General features: G+C 36.3%; 1 protein-coding gene across 1 annotated transcript in view; it reads left to right on the forward strand.

Annotated features, from left to right (window-relative positions):
• UNC13B (unc-13 homolog B) overlaps positions 1-18,053 on the forward strand; it is a 246,002-nt gene that overhangs the window by 117,503 nt on the left and 110,446 nt on the right. Inside the window, exon 8 of the mRNA XM_049772923.1 lies at positions 3,445-3,679. Coding sequence (XP_049628880.1) covers positions 3,445-3,679 — 235 coding nt within the window. The remainder of the gene's footprint in view (positions 1-3,444; positions 3,680-18,053) is intronic.

The following is an 18,053-nucleotide window of genomic DNA, read 5'->3' on the forward strand; positions in this document are numbered from 1 at the left end:
AATTAAACCTACTCATGAGTGGGTCTCAGACATATATTTTCTAACACCAGTACCTTTATCAATGTCTGCTTTCATCCAGCAGTGCCTCCAGTTGCCTGCCTGCCCCCATACCCAGTTTTTTTCTATGATAGGTACTTCCCCACTTGTTTAGACACAATGGTTTACAATATTGTTAATAATAGAATATTATGCATGCTAATTTACCAGCATCTAGTCCTGATAGAGGAATGACTACTTCCCTCTATCATTGTCACAGTGGTCCATATCCTGAACTCCTAGCCCACAGTGGCAAGTTTTGTTGTAAGGACCACTTCTGGTGTGTTTTCTTCTTGGTGCACATATCCCTTGATTGTCAAGAAGTATCCATCTCTGTTCCTTATTTATTTTTTAAGTCTAAGGTCTGTGTCATCTGATATCAGTATGTCCACTCCAGTATTTTTAAGGGAGTTACTTGCTTGAATGATTGTCCTTCAACATTTGGCATTGAGTTTATGTTTGTTCTGACCATTCAGGTATGTTTCTTTGTTTCTTTTTCATTTCTTTTCATTCTTTTTTTCTTTTTTTTTTTTGGTTTTTGGGCCAGACCTAGTGACACTCAGTGGTTACTCATGGCTATGTGCTCAGAAATCATTCCTGGCTTGGGGGACCATATGGGATGCTGGGGGGTCTAACGGGGTTTGTCCTAGGTTAGTGCATGCAAGGCAGATGCCTAATGCCTTGTGCCACCGCTCCAGTCTCATGTGTTTCTTATAGGCAGCAAAACTTTGGATTTAACATTTTTGATCCATTTTGCTACTTGTTGTCTCTTAACTGGTGCAATTAGTCTATTGATGTTGAGAGAGATGATTGTCATGGGATTTAGTGTCATCAGTATGTAGGAGTTTGGTGTGACTTTCGGGTCTATCTTGTCTTAAAAGTAGATCTTTCAGACCTGGGAGTTGGACAGTTAGTATACCCAGAACCTGTTGTTGGTATTATGACAAAATGCTTTATGGGTAGAGACACCTTGTTTTTTTTTTTTTTTTGGTTTTTGGGTCACACCTGGCAGTGCTCAGGGGTTATTCCTGGCTCCAGGCTCAGAAATTGCTCCTGGCAGGCACAGGGGACCATATGGGGCGCCGGGATTCGAACCGATGACCTCCTGCATGAAAGGCAAACGCCTTACCTCCATGCTATCTCTCCGGCCCCGAGACACCTTGTTTTTATAGGCCAGGGGTATTTCCTTTCTAATTTCCCTAATGTTTGCTGCATTTATGCAAAAACAAACACACCCCCATTTTTAAAAATTATTTTTTATTTATATCTTCTAGATAGGTGCTCTTGCCTTTTTCATAGAACCTTGAGACATGAAATACGTTGTTTTACCTCATATTTCTCTGTCTTTCTACAAATTGAGAAAAGAAAAAAAAAAGTGGATGGGGCCCACGGGCCAAGTGGTTTCAGGTGCATTGACAAAGACAATGGCAATAGAATCAAGAGACCCAAACTATAACAATGTAAACATAAAATGGACCTATTTCACTGGTAGACCAGGGGCCTAAGGGTATGAGTACGTATGGGATGCAAACTGGGAGCTTTGGTGGAGAGAAATCAACACTGATGGTGGGAATGGTCCTAATTTATTGTCACTGTATGCCTGAAATACAACCATGAGGGACTTATAATTCAAGAAAAAAAAAGTAGATCTTTCAGTTCATTTTTTAAGGCTGGTTTTGAGTCTGTAAAGTTTCTGAACTGTTGTTTATCCATGAAGCTGAATATCTTTCCTTCAAATCTGAATGTAAGTCTGGCTGGGTGAAGTATTCTTAGCAAAGCATTTATTTTCTTGAGTTTTGCCACTATATGTTATCACTCTATTTAGGCCTTGAAGGTTGCATGTGAAACCCATGTTTGTGTCCCCCATCTCTAAGCAGAACTAGATTGTCTAACAATCCTAGAGGTAATTTCTTGATTGTCTTCCATTTGTCCCCAACTTTTATTACTTTTGTCTGGATATTTTTCTAGTTTATTTTAGCATTCCAATTTCTAATACTGGAAGATTCTTGTCTCCAATTTGAGCAGTTATAAAAATCTTATGGGCCGGAGAGATAGCATGGAGGTAAGGCGTTTGCCTTTCATGCAGATCATTGGTTCGAATCCCGGCATCCCATATGGTCCCCTTGAGCCTGCCAGGAGCGATTTCTGAGTGTGGAGCCAGGAATAACCCCTGAGCACTGCTGGGTGTGACCCCCCAAAATAACTTATGGACTAAGGAGCCTTCCCCTGCCCACATTACTATCAAGATTATTTTTTAATATGAATATTAAGAGTTCATCATTCGTTAAAAGTATTTTTTTGGGATAGTGAATGTTCCTTTTTCTCATTGTGAGCCAAATAAGAACTTGGCAAAAAAAAGACTATAATAGGACCTTGTTAATTATATACATATGGGGAATAGTGTCAGAAATGACTTTTCTAGAAAATAATCTACAAAGCCCTGTTAGGTAGGGCTCTTTTTTCAAGCATTGTGTTGCATGTTTTTGTTTTTGTTTGGAGCAGATCTTTGGTTATTTAGCAAAGTTAATAATAAAACTGCAGGGGCCAGTGAGATAGTAGGATGGATAAGATATTTGCCTTGTATGTGGCTGCAGCTTTAACAATGGTTTAGGTCCCCTGAACAGAGAGCCAGAGAGGCCCCTGAATATCAGGTCATGGCCTGAATTCCAGAAGGCATCTTTGAAATTATAGTCTGCTGTTAAATAAAATTAGCCACATTGTCCACAGGATCCCACTGCTGTATATATGTTTTGCTTTTCCTCTTTAGTCTGTAATTTGGGTGATCAAATCTCAGTGTCTCTATTTGACAGGTATTATTAGAAAACTTTATATGCAGCTAGAAAAATAATAGTAAGATTCTCTTTTCCAGCTGTATCTAGAGTTTTGGGCTTGATTTCTAAATCTTGTTTTTGGCCTTTCTAAATTCCTGTTCTACCATTTGATGTTGGACCTGCTAATTTGGTTCAGCTGTATATTTTAAAATCTGAAAAACCAAGAAAACCTTAGACAGAAATTTTTGTCTTTTCTAAGGTATGCAGAAACTCTTTTTTTTCCCTGGTCCTTTTTGATAATAGATGACCAAATTCTGCTCATGACATTCAAAATGTATTTTATTTAGGGTTATGGTAGCTAGAAAAGAATTTTAGAAAATTCTGCATTAGGAAAATGTGACTTTGTGCTCCTTTCAGACTTAGCACTAAAATAAAATCTTACTCATTAAATTAAGGAGGGACACTTTTGGGTATTGAGATAGTTCTACATGTGACTGAGTTATTTGGCTCATGTGCTGCTCAGCTTGCCCCTGTTCTCCAGTCTTATGGCTGCCAGAGTTGAAAGCAGAAAAAAATTTTTGGGAAAAAAAAACAACTGTAAATTTAGGATGCTTTGTTGATTGTGCTTGTTCCACAGCTTTTGAAGATGCTGATAGTGCTGTTGATGACCGAGATAGTGACTATCGCAGTGAGACCAGCAATAGCATCCCTCCTCCTTATTATACAACATCCCAGCCCAATGCTTCCGTGCACCAGTTTCCTGTGCCTGTGCGATTCCCACAGCAGCTGCTGCTTCAAGGCAGTTCCCGAGACTCTTGCAATGACTCTATGCAGAGTTATGATATTGATTTCCCAGAGCGGCAAGCCCTCAGGTATGTATCGGAAACAAAGCATTTTGTCTTTGATCATGGATTCTACTGGCAGAGAAATTTAGGCACTTTAATATAGAATTTTAGTAAATATATAGTAGTTTGATAGGGCAAATTCTAGTTATTTTTGAGTAAATTATTATTTTTCACTTTTACATATTTGCATTTACACATTTTTTGTCAATAATATGTCTTTGTGATTATTATTTATGAAACTGCATGCCCTTTTAGAGCAGATGTTTTAGAAATAACCTGCTTGCCCTTATGCCTAGTACAATGATTTGGAGGGGGGGGCTCATGCCTTGTGTTGTTCAAGTGTTACTCCTAGTTCTGCATTTAGGAATCACTTCTGGTAGGGAGTGATTGGGGGACCATATTGGATGCCAGGGATTGAACCCTGAATCAGCCTCACCCTAGTGGCTGTGTCATTGCTCCAGCCCCTCCCAGTTCAATGATTTTAGCATATTTTCTTCACCAAGATTTCAAAAGAAAATCACAGAAATTAAATGTTTGGATAATCCTTTCTATATAAATATTTTCATGAGAACTTTAGAATAAAACTAGTATGCCTCAACAGAGTAGATATAGTAATTTTTCGGGAACTTGAAAAATGTATTTTATCCTTAAATATGTAAAACATTTTCATGGTTAAAAACATTAAGGTACAGGGTGCCAGAGAGATAGTACAGTGGTAGGGCATTTGTCTGCACGCAGCCGATCCAGTACCAAAGGTGGTTCGAATCCGGCATCCCATATGGTTCCCCGAGCCAGCCAAGAGTTATTTCTGGGTGCAAAGCCAGGAGTAACCCCTGAGCGCTGCTGGATGTGACCCAAAAACCAAACAAACAAAACACACAGTAAGGTACAATACAGCATATAGTAAAAACAAAAACAAAAAACCTTCCATTTATAACTTGTTATACTCTATCCAATTCTCATCCTATTCTCTCATCATTGTTTTTTAAAAAAAACTTTATGGTAGTTTAGGTAATGTGATTACAGTAATGTTAACTTTCTTGGTTTTGATGAATAAAGTTATAGTAACTTCACCATCCTCACTATTTAATTTTTGTTGTTTCCTTTCTTAAATGTTTGTTAAAAGCAAATATACACATAAGTAATCCCCTCTAGTCTATACTTAATATTTAGAGAATTAATAAAAAATATTGGTGCTTCCTAGATTCACCAGGTCTGTTAACATCCTAATTTACTTTATCTCATTCAAATGTGTATTTATATACATTGGGTTTCTTTAACCAGTGAAAAATTAAAAAGACCATGTCATTTCACCAAGTACTTCCAACTTTTAACTCCTAAGAAAAAAGACTTCTCTACATAATCTCAATCATGTGATCACATTGAAAAAATTTAGTGATAAAATATTATCTAATATAAAGACTGTATTTTAATTTCTCTATTCTAGTAATTTTCTATATAGAGTTATTTTTTTCTAGTACAGGAACTAATAAGGAACATGGTACATCGCACTTGAATTTTCTGTATCTGTAGTACTCTCCAATCAAGCATAACCTCCACCTCCCACTTTTCTTGTTATATTTTAAGATTTTTTTGGAATGTGTTTTTATTTGAGAAGTGGTTTAGGCCACATTCATCCATAATCGGGTTACTCCTGGCTCTGAACTCAAAAATTCCTCCTGGCAGGGCTTGAGGGGAGGGACCATAGGTGATGCCAGAATTGACAGGAGTTCTGAAGACTCAGCTAACATCAATCACCTATATGGCTTTCTGATCAGGAATTTAGAGTGAAATTGTTAATCTATTCAAAGAACTTAAAGAAACAATGGAATGGACAGCTCATAAGACTCAAGAGGCTATGAAAGTATCTTGTAGACAGCAGAATGTTGGATTCAGCTTTTCCCACTCTGTGTCTCTTAACAGATGTATAGTTGTCATGGAATTTAGTGTCTTTTTTGTGTAGAAGTTTGATGTGTCTGTTGGTCTGTCTTGTTTTTAAGTAGATCTTTCAGTTTTTCTTTTTAGACGGGTTTTGAGTTTGTAAAGTTTCTGAGTTTCTGAGTTTATCCATGAAACTCTGTATACTTTCTTCAAACCTGAATGTGAATGTGGCTGAGTGCAGTATTCTAGGCGAAGTATTCATTTCATTGAGTTTTGTCACTATATCCTACCAAACCCTTCTGGCTCTGAGGGTTTCTTGTGACAGTTCTGTTGAAAATCTTTTTTTTTTTTTTTTTTTTTTTTTTTGGTTTTTGGGCCACACCCGTTTGACGCTCAGGAGTTACTCCTGGCTATGTGCTCAGAAATCGCCCCTGGCTTGGGGGGACCATGTGGGACACCGGGGGATTGAACCGCGGTCCTTCCTTGGCTAGCGCTTGCAAGGCAGACACCTTACCTCCAGCGCCACCTACCCGGCCCCAAGTTCTGTTGAAAATCTTAAGGACTCTTCTTTGAATGTGTAATTTCCCTCTTTGATATTGCTGTTTTCAGTATTCTATCCCTAGCTGTGGGACTTGTCATTGTGACTAAAATGGGGTCTTTTAAGTTGTGTTTAAGGGATTTACAGATTCTCCCAGATATTCTTAGCCAGTGTATCAATGAGAGACCCCAAGACTAAGATGGTGCATCTTATCTAGCCCTCTTTGTTGATGCTTGTGGGAACATATGGGGCTGGGAATTCAACTGGGCTGAACTGTCCTACCTCTCTGGCTCATTTTAGTACCCCCCCTCAGTAAATTAGACTTAATTAAAATAAATTATTCCATTCTCTACATCAATGACAAGCTCTTGATTTAGTCTTGTGCTGGAGACTAAATGGTTGAGAGCATGCTTTGATGCAGGAGTTATGCATTAACTATTCTGCGCTGCATGGTAAGCATTCCTTAAGCATTGCTGGGAACTGTGTACACTTGCCACTCCCAGCACATGGCCAGGATTATCACTGAGTGTTTCTGGCTGAAGAAAAAAAAAAGAAAAAGAAAAGAAATAAAGAAAAGAAAGAGGCACTAAACAGATTTTTTCAGGCTGGGGTTAGATGTTGAAGATACTAGAGACCAAAGAAAATGCCAATAAGAAAAATGTGTTAAATTAAACTTTCTCAATTAGTGACCTTTCACTATTAAGTCCAGAACAATAGAACACTCTAATTTTTAGATATCAAAAGACTATCAATCTTACTCTTGAATATTTTTGTGTCTAAGCACCCATTTTTAATTTGTTTTTCCACAAAATGTATATAAATAATAAAAAAAGCACACTAATTTGACACATTTCTAGTGTTCAGTCTCTCTATATCTCCACTTCTTATTACACAGGAAGCTGGCAATTGGTAACCTAGTTGAAAGGTCAGCTCTCTTTATTTTTTTGTCTTAGTTGAATATATCTGCTTTTGTGAATAATATAAAGAAAATATTTTATTTTGTTGTCATATTCAATGTGCTGACTTTACAAGCAAAAATGATAATTCTTTAAATTCCTCTTTTTGGTATTGTAATAAGATTTGACTTCTGATTATCAAAGATTGCTTTTGGTGTCCTGAGAATTAGTACAGCTGGTAGGGTATATAAATTGCATGCAGCTGATCTGGGTCCCAATCTCTGACAACCCATATATATGGTCCCCCTAGTCCTCTAGGAGTGATCCCTGAGCACAGAGTTAGGAGTAAGCCTGAGCGCTGCTGGTGTTGTCTACCCCAAAAGATTGCTTTAATTTTGTATGTATTATCTTTTGTTTTTATTTTTGTTTTTGGGCCACACCCGGCAGTGCTCAGGGGTTACTCCTGGCTCTACGCTCAGGAAATTGCTCCTGACAGGCTCGAGGGATCATATGGGTAGCCGGGTTTCGAACCACCATCCTTCTGCATGCAAGGCAAATGCCCTACCTCCATGCTATCTCTCCAGCCTATCTTTATTTTTTAAAAGAAATGTTTGGCCATACCGGTTCTTTTATCAGGCTTATATTCATTAACAAATTTAGTTTTCTTGAAATCCCAATTATTTTCATTATATGTTTAATAATGCTAAACTTTGGTATTATAAATACATATTAATTATTGTTTGGACATTTTAATTTTGTTAGATGATTCTTCATATTTGGTTTTGGGCATACCTGGCAGCACCTAGGGCTTATTCCTGGCTATGGACTCAGGGATTACTCCTGGTGGACTTGGGGAACCCTATGGGATGCTGGGGATTGACTAACCTGGTGAGCTATATGAAAGACAAGTGCTCTGCCCATTGTAATAGTTTTCTGGCCCCTGATTATTATAAATAATTCTAAAACACTCACCAATCATAAGTGATAGCAAGTGAGGTATTTAAAGATTAGTATAGCTGTTATTTTTTGTAAATGAAATAAAAAGATCTAGTTAAATTGATATAGTAAGAATGTGCATATCTCTGTTTTTCAGTCTAAACAATTTTTAAGCAAATTATAGCAATTACTTTTATCTTCTTGCTAACAAGCACTGAATATTATCATTTGTTTCTTTTCCTTTTTTGTTTTATGATTTCTCTTGTTTTATCCCTTTATATCAGGCAAAGCTTACAAGCTAAAAATGACAAAATTAGAATTGTATCTGCTTTCTCTGATGTTGATTTTGAAGAGCAAGAAGGTATTTATGCTGAGATAGAAGGGGAAATTTCACCAATTTCATTTCTAGAAAATACTAACATATATGGAGCAGAGGTAAGAAAAAGTAGAACTCTTTCAAAAACTGACCAATACCATAGACAACATGAACAATCAAAGAACAAGAACTGGAAAAAGATGTCTTCTCAGAGCCAGGAAACAGAATTCCCTCCCCTTTTTAATTTTGACCTTCAGTTTGAAGAATCTTTTTTCTCCAGATATACTCATAAATATGATACGATGAAAAGGCAAAGAAAGAAGAAACGCATATATAGTCATTTTGAGGACAGTAAAAAGAGACAATATTATAGATCAAGAACTAAGACTAACTTTAAAAGTACATATCTTGACATTGAAAGTTGTAACTTTTGTCACATTAAAAAGAAGAAATATAATAACACAATTTTGCACCCTTATAAAAATGAATTTACAGTTGAGAAGGACATGTCAACCACTAAATTGGAAATTCAAAATCTTGAATCTCCTAGTTGTTTTGAGAACTATAATAAATCACTTGAGTTGAATGAGCATGTCACTAATTTCACTGCATTGGATTATTTTGAAGATTCTTCTAGCTGTTCTTCTGGTGGACTTCTGGGTTCTCCCATTTGTGATAAACAAGAATGTTTTCTGTCACCAACATGTCATTTACCCAATATCTGTCAAAGTGGAGGATTTCCAGAAGAGTGTTATGTACCAAACCCTGAATTCCCTATAGGAAGGATGAACTGTGATGCAGACAGACTTGAGTGCCCAGTAAAAGAGATGATTCATTCCTCTATTGAGAAATCTAAGGATGACTATATTGATACTGCAGATGAACTTCAATGTTCGATAGAAACAGTATCAGAATATTTAGATGAGAAGGAAGAGACTAATAGGGTTGGTTCCCATTCAGAAACCAAAATAGAATTTAAACACAATAATGCTATTAATAAAAAACTGAAAATACCTGGAGATCAGACACCTCCTTTTACTACTTTCAAGAATGATAAAGACAAATTCTTTTTCCCTGAGATGAAAGGAATGCAATGTGCTGTTGGTTCTTTGTTCAGTTCACTCACAGAAAAGGTGGGTTCTAGTACAAGACATCTAACAACTTCTGTGGGAAAGCTGGTTTATTTGGTTCCAGAAAAAACAAAAATTATTAATCAAAGAGAGATAATTAATTCAGAATCTGGACCCAAAGTAAAGTCAGTATTGGAGAAGGATCTTTTCATGCAGTTGCCAGCAATTGATCATAAAGATATTGACAACCATGGAAATACCATTGAAGATGTGCAAACAGATTATAAAACCAAAAGCTTAAGCATTAAAAATGCAACAGAAACTATTGGAAATCACTCAGAGAGTCAGAATTCAGTCATAAAATCTGTTTTCAGCATGCTAAATCCATTAAAGCATTTTTCAGAAGAATCTAAGAAAGATGAGTGGAGCAAGCAAACAAGAGAAGAAAACTTTATTGGATGTAGTTTGGAAGTAAATCATAGGGGAGACACCCTGGACAATGATTGTAACATTGTCATTTTAGCTGATAGTGATGGAAGAACTACCAACATATCAAGTGAAACTTTGTTTTCCCAAATGATCAATGAACCTTCAAACATGGTCATTTCTGAAAGTAAGAAAGATGATATTGAGAGTATATTGGAAAGAATACCATGTGAAGATCCCTCTCTCTTATCAGATCAATCAAAAATATGTGTCAACAGTACTTTGAAACATTTTTGCACAGCTGACAGTAGAAGTGCAAATAAAGAGTCTTGTTTAAAGCTCTTAGATGAGGATAAAGATACAAGTGATGATGATTTCCTTGAGCCACTCAGAAAATCCTTTAGCCTTTTTTTGCTTACGTCCCCTGAGACCTGTTCAAAGGAAATTTTGTCAGAATCTTTGAAAAATCACCAGTTGGAGGAAGATGGATTAAAAAGCTGTCCTAGGAAAGGACAGACCTTTCCTTTTCATGAAAAACAGCATACTCTATTTCCAGTTCTGAGTCATTCCAAACAACAGGATTTAGAAGAGAAAGAAAACATTTTCCCTTCATTTAAATTTCCTTTCACTGATAGTTCTATTACTATCAATTATCAGCCAGTTCATGATTCAGCAGTAGCCAATAATGAAGAGAGCCAGAGAAATTGCCATGAAAATTTCATACTTCATTCAGTAAAGACTAGGTCAGTTTCAAATATCCCTAAGAATATAGGAAAACTTAATTGTTCAGATGAATTTAAAAAAAATAACCAAAATATTTTTCTTGAAGCTGAAAAAATTAATACTATGTGTGATTCAGTTCTAAATATTAGTAATGATCTTGGGAAATTTGAAAATATAGAGGAATTAAATCCAAGCAACTGCATAGTAGTAGGTAATTGTAAAAGAGAAACCGAAGGCATCCCTCGAGTTGTTCCTAAAGAATATATACCTTTAGATTTGTCAGGAAAGAGTAAAAATCTTACACAAATAACATCATTAACAGTATTGGACTCTATAACATCTACTTCTGCCATTACAGAATCTGCTCTAGCTAATGTAATTAGGAAGGACAACATTGTTGATAAAACTTATCAGAAAAACAAGGAGAACTTTTCTGTTCCATGTAACAAATTTTCTTCTCTTAAAAACTTGTCTACTGAACAAGAATTAAATTTGAGAAATGACTCCCATAACAGGAATAATATCTCAAGTTTAGCCTCTGGAATGTTTAAGTCAATTTCATATAGCAGAATGACTGATTGTAAGCCAACTGAAGTAGAGTCTCTGTCTTTTGATGGCAATAGGGCTTTGTATGAAAATAAGTATTTCACTTTGGATGAGATTTCTGTTACTTCGTGTGTGACTTCTGAAAACCAGAGAAATTATGCCAAAAATCAAGTTTCTGGTTCTATAAAAAGCTTCTTACCATTACCTAAAGAAAATATACCATTATTTGGTGGTTGGATTGATAGTAGTTGTTCTCCTACATGGAAAAATCAGCAAAGTGAAAATTGTTCCTTCTCTTCTGTGAGCAGTGTACTGGATTGTGCTCCAAGAGCTCAGCAGGGCTTCTTAGAGAAATCTTTGACTAAGAGACTAATACCAGACTATGTTCTTGGAGTAAAACTACATGAAAAATCAAACAAGTTAAACCCACTTCTCCTAAATAATAACATTTTAAATAAATCAAACCACTGTAAGACTTTTGAAGAGATGAATGATCTGTTATGTTACGAATGGGACTCTGATACAAAATATTTCTTTAAAAATTCCAGAGAACTTCAGCCAATTTATTGCATATTGAATCAGAATATATCATCAACTGATTTAGAAAACCTAGCACTAAATTTTCATCAAAAAGATCCTGTGGAGAATATCTTGGATTGGAGAACAAATCCAAATGGTGTCCTTTGGCATGACTTGCCATATGAATCATTCAATCAGCCATCACTTAATGAAGATTACTCATTAGGAGGTCATATGTGGGCTTCTAACTCACTACATGAAAATTCTAATCTAAATAATGATAGTAAAAACTTACAGGAACTGCCTATAGACTTAAGTTGTTCAGATTGTGAAACTGTATGCCCTATTTTTGATCAAGCATTAAGAATAAATGAGAACTTTGTATGTTCAAGTGTTCATTGCGGATACCAGGAATGGTTGTCATGTCTTGAAAATGGAGTGTGGTGGCCATTAGAAAATGGAGATTATGGATATTACATGTTCCATGATGGTCAGTATATCTATTCTCTTCTCACTGATTCTACTGGCGAGTACGCTTATTTATTTATACCTGATTATTATCAGGAATATTTAAATTGGGATTTACAATTAGATAATCAATTAAATACTATGTTAGATGTCAACATTACTTCTCCCTATAGTTTTAAAGTATTTGACAAAGAGGATGAATTATTGTGGTATATTGAAGAGGAACCAGTTGATGATCCTCTTGATTTATCTATAGTGTTCCCAAGAAGTGAGGAATTAATACATATAAATTTAGAAACTTTCCCACAAGTTTTTGAACAGTCAAGTTATGACCAAAGAGATCAAGCATTAGATTTTTCATGGGATAGTACTAAAAAATTTAAAGAGGATTTTGGGCCTTCTGAAAAAAGGGTCTGTGATTCTGAAGACCTCAAATGTACATTGGATTTCAGAAATCAGCCTCAAACTGTTGGTTCTCATGTGTTACATAGAGATCAAATTACAGAGGGGGATATCCAGCCTTTAGTTCAGGATTCATCTTTATACCAACCCAATTTCCAGAGCCCTCATTCATATTCTGAAGAAGTTGCCTCTTTGGTTCATCTTGAAAATATAACTAATAGTTCACAGCAAGCAGATGAGATTTCATCATTGAACAGAGTGACTTTGTTGTTTCCTACTTTGGCTGCTTTGGTTGAAACAACCTTGAATTTTGATAATAATGAATCCTTAGAATCTTTGGTCGTGCAGAATATAGATCAGCAATCTAAATCAGCAGAGTCTACAAGTGATGGTGATCAGTCATTGATCTTGAGTAAGGAATTAGAGAGTAATTCTCAAGATGAGAAGAAAAGTTTTCTCAAGAAGAATTCAGAAAAAGAGATAGTATCCAATATTCAACAATCAGAACTTACTAAAAATATGATGCTAGAACCCCCTTTAAGTAAAAACATTCATATGAAAAAGAAAAATTTGTTAAAGTCCGTGTTTCAGGTAAGTCATACAACTCCTCAAACTCAATCAGGAATAAGTAATGATGAAATTATCAAAGTTGATTCTATTTCAGTTCCTCTTACATCACAGATTAGTAGTGTTGAGCATAAGAATCCTAAGTTTCCCTATGACCAGTCTTCCAACGAGTGTGAGAGAACATTACTTAAAAGTGCATTGAAATTATTTGGTAGTAGAGAGGACTCTTCAGTAAGTTTGATAGAAAATGAAAAACATGAATCTGGATTTTTTAACCTCCTTAAAACCCCAGTGGATAAAGAGGAATCATCAAACTTTAAAAAGGATGCTGATAAAAACAGAAAGCTATTTTACAAAAAGAAAACATCTGATATTTCAAATATTTTTGGTACATTTGGGAACTTCTTTAAAACTAATGTATCTCATATGCAAACAACTGAAAAAATACCTGTATTTTCAGTGACTACTATGAATGAAGTCAAGTCAGATCCCAAATCTGAACAAGCACCTAACCAAGGTGTTGAAGATTCTTCTGCTGAACCAATTTTCTCTAAAGGAAAGGTTAGAGTTAGAAATTTGAACAAGCAGAATACCATTGATGATAGTATGCTAAAAGAAACATCATTTAGGGAAATTCAGAGTATTAATTTGACTGAAAAAGAGGAACCATTCAGAGACCATTTAATCCAGCAGTCACCAAATACATCTTTCCTATCAAGTTGTCTCAATGAGTGTCCTGAATATCCTTCAGCAGAAACAAGTAGTATATCCTTAATGACAGAACCTTTAGGAAGTAAAGAAATATCTTTTGATACTCTGAATAAAAAAAATTCAAATAAACAAGAAAATTTTTCTGAAAAAGACTCAAGTTTTTCAACTACCCCAACATCTTCATCTCAACCAGAGTTAGCAAGCAAAAAATGTATATTTTCTTTCCTGATTGGATCAGGAAAATCTGAGAACAGAGCCTTTCCTATTATATCAAAAATCAAGGATATCTCTCATAGTAGATCTCTTGGTTTCTTTAACTTACCCTTTTTTGATGAAAAACAGAAGACTGCTGGTGGAAATGGCCTTTCAACTTTTGCTCCAGTGACTACCCACTCTTGTAAGAAGCCAAGTGATTTTGTAGATATGTGTGATACACTAACTAAAGAAGATTGTAATGGAGATTCACATAACATAGTCCAAGAAGAATTTCATGAACAACAAATACCTCCTTGTGCTTCCAATAGCAAGACCATTGAAGTTACCTCCCTTGCCAGTGAAATGAATGTACAAAAGAATTATCATAGAAAACTGAATCCCCCTAATGCATCAGAGACATGTTTAACAGATTTCCAGGTGAATCAATTGCAAAAAGACATTATTTCTTGTACATCAGAATTTCAGGCACAGACTGAAGCACTCCTCACTGATCTAGAAACACTTGGGGTAGCTCTCCAAAAAGAAGAGATTCTCATTCAGGAAACTCTCCCAAATGGCTCACTGACCAAGTCTTTTACACAGGGAAACCATTTGACTGAAAAGTTAAACAATTTTGATACTTGTACTAACAACTACCAAAATGAAAGTTTTACTAGTGAAACATTCAACTTGTCTTTAGAAAAGATCCCTGAAGAGATCTTAACACAGAACCTGGAGATAACCCGCTCCTCTGCAGAGCCAGGGTATACAGAGCACTTCCAGAATGAAGATAGAAATAAAGAGGAAAACCAGTCAGTGTCGGGTTCTTCAGTAGAAATGCTTTCAGGATTTGTAAGCAAAGTGAAGTCTTTTTCTGGGTGCTTAATGGAATCTCCCAAAGCCTTCTCTGGATTTTTCTCCTCTATGCAACCTTCAAAGAAAAACTCCCTTTTCTCACTTTCTTCTGGTACATCCTCTCAGCCCCTCAAAAGCGAGTTATTTGGAATTTTCAAAAACATCAAACCAGAGACAAATGTACAAGAATCACCTGTGTTGGCTACTTCATGGCTTCAAAATGATAGTTGCAGAGATTCTGTAGGAGCAGTATCTCCAAAACACTTGTGTGGACATGTTTCCTCTGCAGTATTCAGTTCAGAATGCACTCTTAGTGACTGTACTCGAAGTGACTGTACTTCAAAGTCAGAGATGGAGATTTTAAATGATTCTAAACTAATGACTGAAATAGAAAACAACATTCCTGGCAGTAGTAAAGAACCCAATGGTTCTGAAATATATGAGTTTGTGTCTTTCTCAGGGGATGATAGTGGCCAAGGAGTATTATCTCTGAGTGATGAAGGAGACATGGGGATACTGCAGCCTACAGATACAGAGGCATCAATGGAAACAGAGCATACTTCATTGTCAGAACAAGTGAATCCGCATTCTACCTGCATTGCCAAAGAGCATCTTCCTCTAAGTCAGTCGCTTTCTCCTTTTGACCCAGAACCAGCTATGCAGTCTTCCTCCAGAAATCAAGACTTTTTGGATCCACAAACAACTGATTCACCAGAAACTAATACTGTGCTTCCCAGTGAAGTTGATGTTAGCAACACTGCCACACTGGAAATTCAAGGGAACCTTTCTCACCCTCTATTGGAGAAATCTGTGCTTTATATCAAAAAAAGTTGTGGGTTACTTGATGCTCAGAGAGACCTATCTGAAGTACCCCAGGAAACAGAACAACCAAGACCTTTTTCAATAACAAACATGGCAAGTTGGACAAAGCTCAATTTTCCATCCTCTGTTACTGACAATGGGAAACCTTTGAGCTCTTTATTTTCCCCACCTCCTTCTAGAAACAGAACAGTAGATGTTGGTTTAATATCCAGTTTTAAGAAGTTGTCAACTCTGTTTGAGGGAGCAAGTGACAGGAAAGAAAATATAGTAGTAAATGTTCCAAAACCAAGGTTTGGAAAGAAACCAGATCTATCAAGCCATTGGCTGAAAGAGAACAAAGAGGTACATGAACAAATGCCTTCAGAAGCTTCCAATTCAGTTTTGGTTAGCAGTCATCATAATCTTAACTACATTGAGAATGATAAAGCTTTGGAACCTTATCAAATGTTTGTTACCAGTGCTGAGTCCGTTAAGGCCTGTGCTCAGCCCTCTTGGAACCCTGAGCAAGTGGAAGCCAAGCTAAGTGTATGTGCTCTTGAGCTCTCAGTTCCTGGAAAAATTAAAAAACAGCAAGAAATTCAAGCATCAGAACATTGGGATCTCAAAGACAACCTCCATGATCCAACCTCTGCTTTAGGGAGTCATGAAGAAAATCATTGTACTGCCCCTATAGTACCTTACCAGTCAGAAGAAAAAGAAGAGGAGATTTTGCCTGCTAGCACTGACTCTGTTCCAAATGTGCAGCATCCAGCTATTCTTCATGACATCAAGGGACCAAAGATCATCCAAAGGCCTGTTCTTAGCTAACGCATCATAAATGATTTTCAGGATTGATCATTTATGATGCAGATGAATTTGTGTTAGATTAATCTTAGACTGCTTTATATCCTTTTTATCCTTTCTGTGTCTTTTCCTTGAAGTTTGTGTTAATTAGCTTTATGTTAATAATAGCAAGAAATAATGGTGTGGAGTGCCAAATCTAACTCATTTTTTCAGAACAAAGCTTAAAGGAGAGGTTTAAAGATTTAAATATTTGTTCTGGTAGGTTCTGCCTTCAACAAAACAGAATGCAGATGGGCTGGCAGGAACTTATTGAATGTTGCATGTTACAATCACATTATCTACTCAGGTTCTTCCTTGAGCCTTAGGTCCTGGCATGTTTAATAGACAGGGAAAAAACTACTTTTCCTTTCTTTTCCAAGTCTTCTAAATGCTTTCTCCAGTGGCTATGAGGTTATTAAAATATAAAGCACAATGAATGGTGTGATATAATCTGCATTCTACATCTTATTCTACATTGTTTTATGTAGCTTCTTCTAGAATATCAGTCTCATTTTACTGCCCTTGAGATTAATGTCTGGTAAGTACTTTTTATAAGAGCTCAGGGCTATTATTTTCTATAGTTTTTAGTCTAGCACATTGTAGAGGTCAGATACAAAGATACTAAGCACTTCTATTGCAGCCAGAGAGGTAGACCAAATAGTATAGCACATGCCTAGCATGTGTGAGGCTCTGAATTCGAGTTTTTGGTAATGTTTTCCCCTGAAACTTTCCACAACTAATGGCTGAGCATCTCAGGAGTAGCTCCAGGTTCACCAAAACCCTTTACTACAGCATCACTGGGTTTGACACCTCTACACACACAAATAGAGAGAGTAAGAAAGAGCGAGAGAGAAAGAGAGAGAGACTAAATCATGCAGTTAAGAACAATACTTTGATTTCTGATTAAAATCTGTCAAAGAACAAATCAGGAGCTATAAATATATTGTGTGGATATGTATGATTTGTATGTATTGGAAATTTAGAGTGGTGACCTGGTGCCTATCTTACTGCTATTGAATGAAGGATCAAAAATCAACCTGAAACAAGTAATTGTGAGGGACCATAGATTAAAATCTCACTGTAAAGCAATAATTTTATTTTCCCAAGGATGAAAATAAACCTATTGGTTATGACTGTGTAAGGAAATTCCCTTTCCTTTTGCTTACAGGCTTTTCAGTAGGATACCAAAAATTAAATGTGAGCCCATTAATATAAAACTATCTGAAAGGACTGGGATAGAACTTGTAGATTGTCAGCAATTCACTTTGTTTGGAATAGGACTGAATCACTTAGCTTTAGTAAGTGATTCAAGTAATTTCTAGTTATTGCTATTTGTGTGTGTGTGTGTGTGTGTGTGTGTGTGTGTGTGTGTGTGTGTGTGTGTGTGTGTGTGTGGTTTTTGGGTCACATCCGGCAGTGCTCAGGGGTTACTCCTGGCTTCATGCTCAGAAATTGCTCCTGGCAGGCACGGGGAACCATATGGGACGCTGGGATTCGAACTGATGACCTTCTGCATGAAAGGCAAACGCCTTACCTCCTTGCTATCTCTCCGGCCCCTATTGCTATTTTTTTAATTAATTTTTTATTTTTAATTATGAGAACAATGATGCAAAGAGGACAAAGTAAAGTTACAGTGAAAGGATAATCGCCCATAAACAGAGTTCTCAGAAGAAATCCCCTTGCTGATGCCTAAATATTGAACTTACAG

Source organism: Suncus etruscus, chromosome 1 (genome assembly GCF_024139225.1).
Source record: "Suncus etruscus isolate mSunEtr1 chromosome 1, mSunEtr1.pri.cur, whole genome shotgun sequence".
Taxonomy (NCBI): Eukaryota; Metazoa; Chordata; class Mammalia; order Eulipotyphla; family Soricidae; genus Suncus; species Suncus etruscus.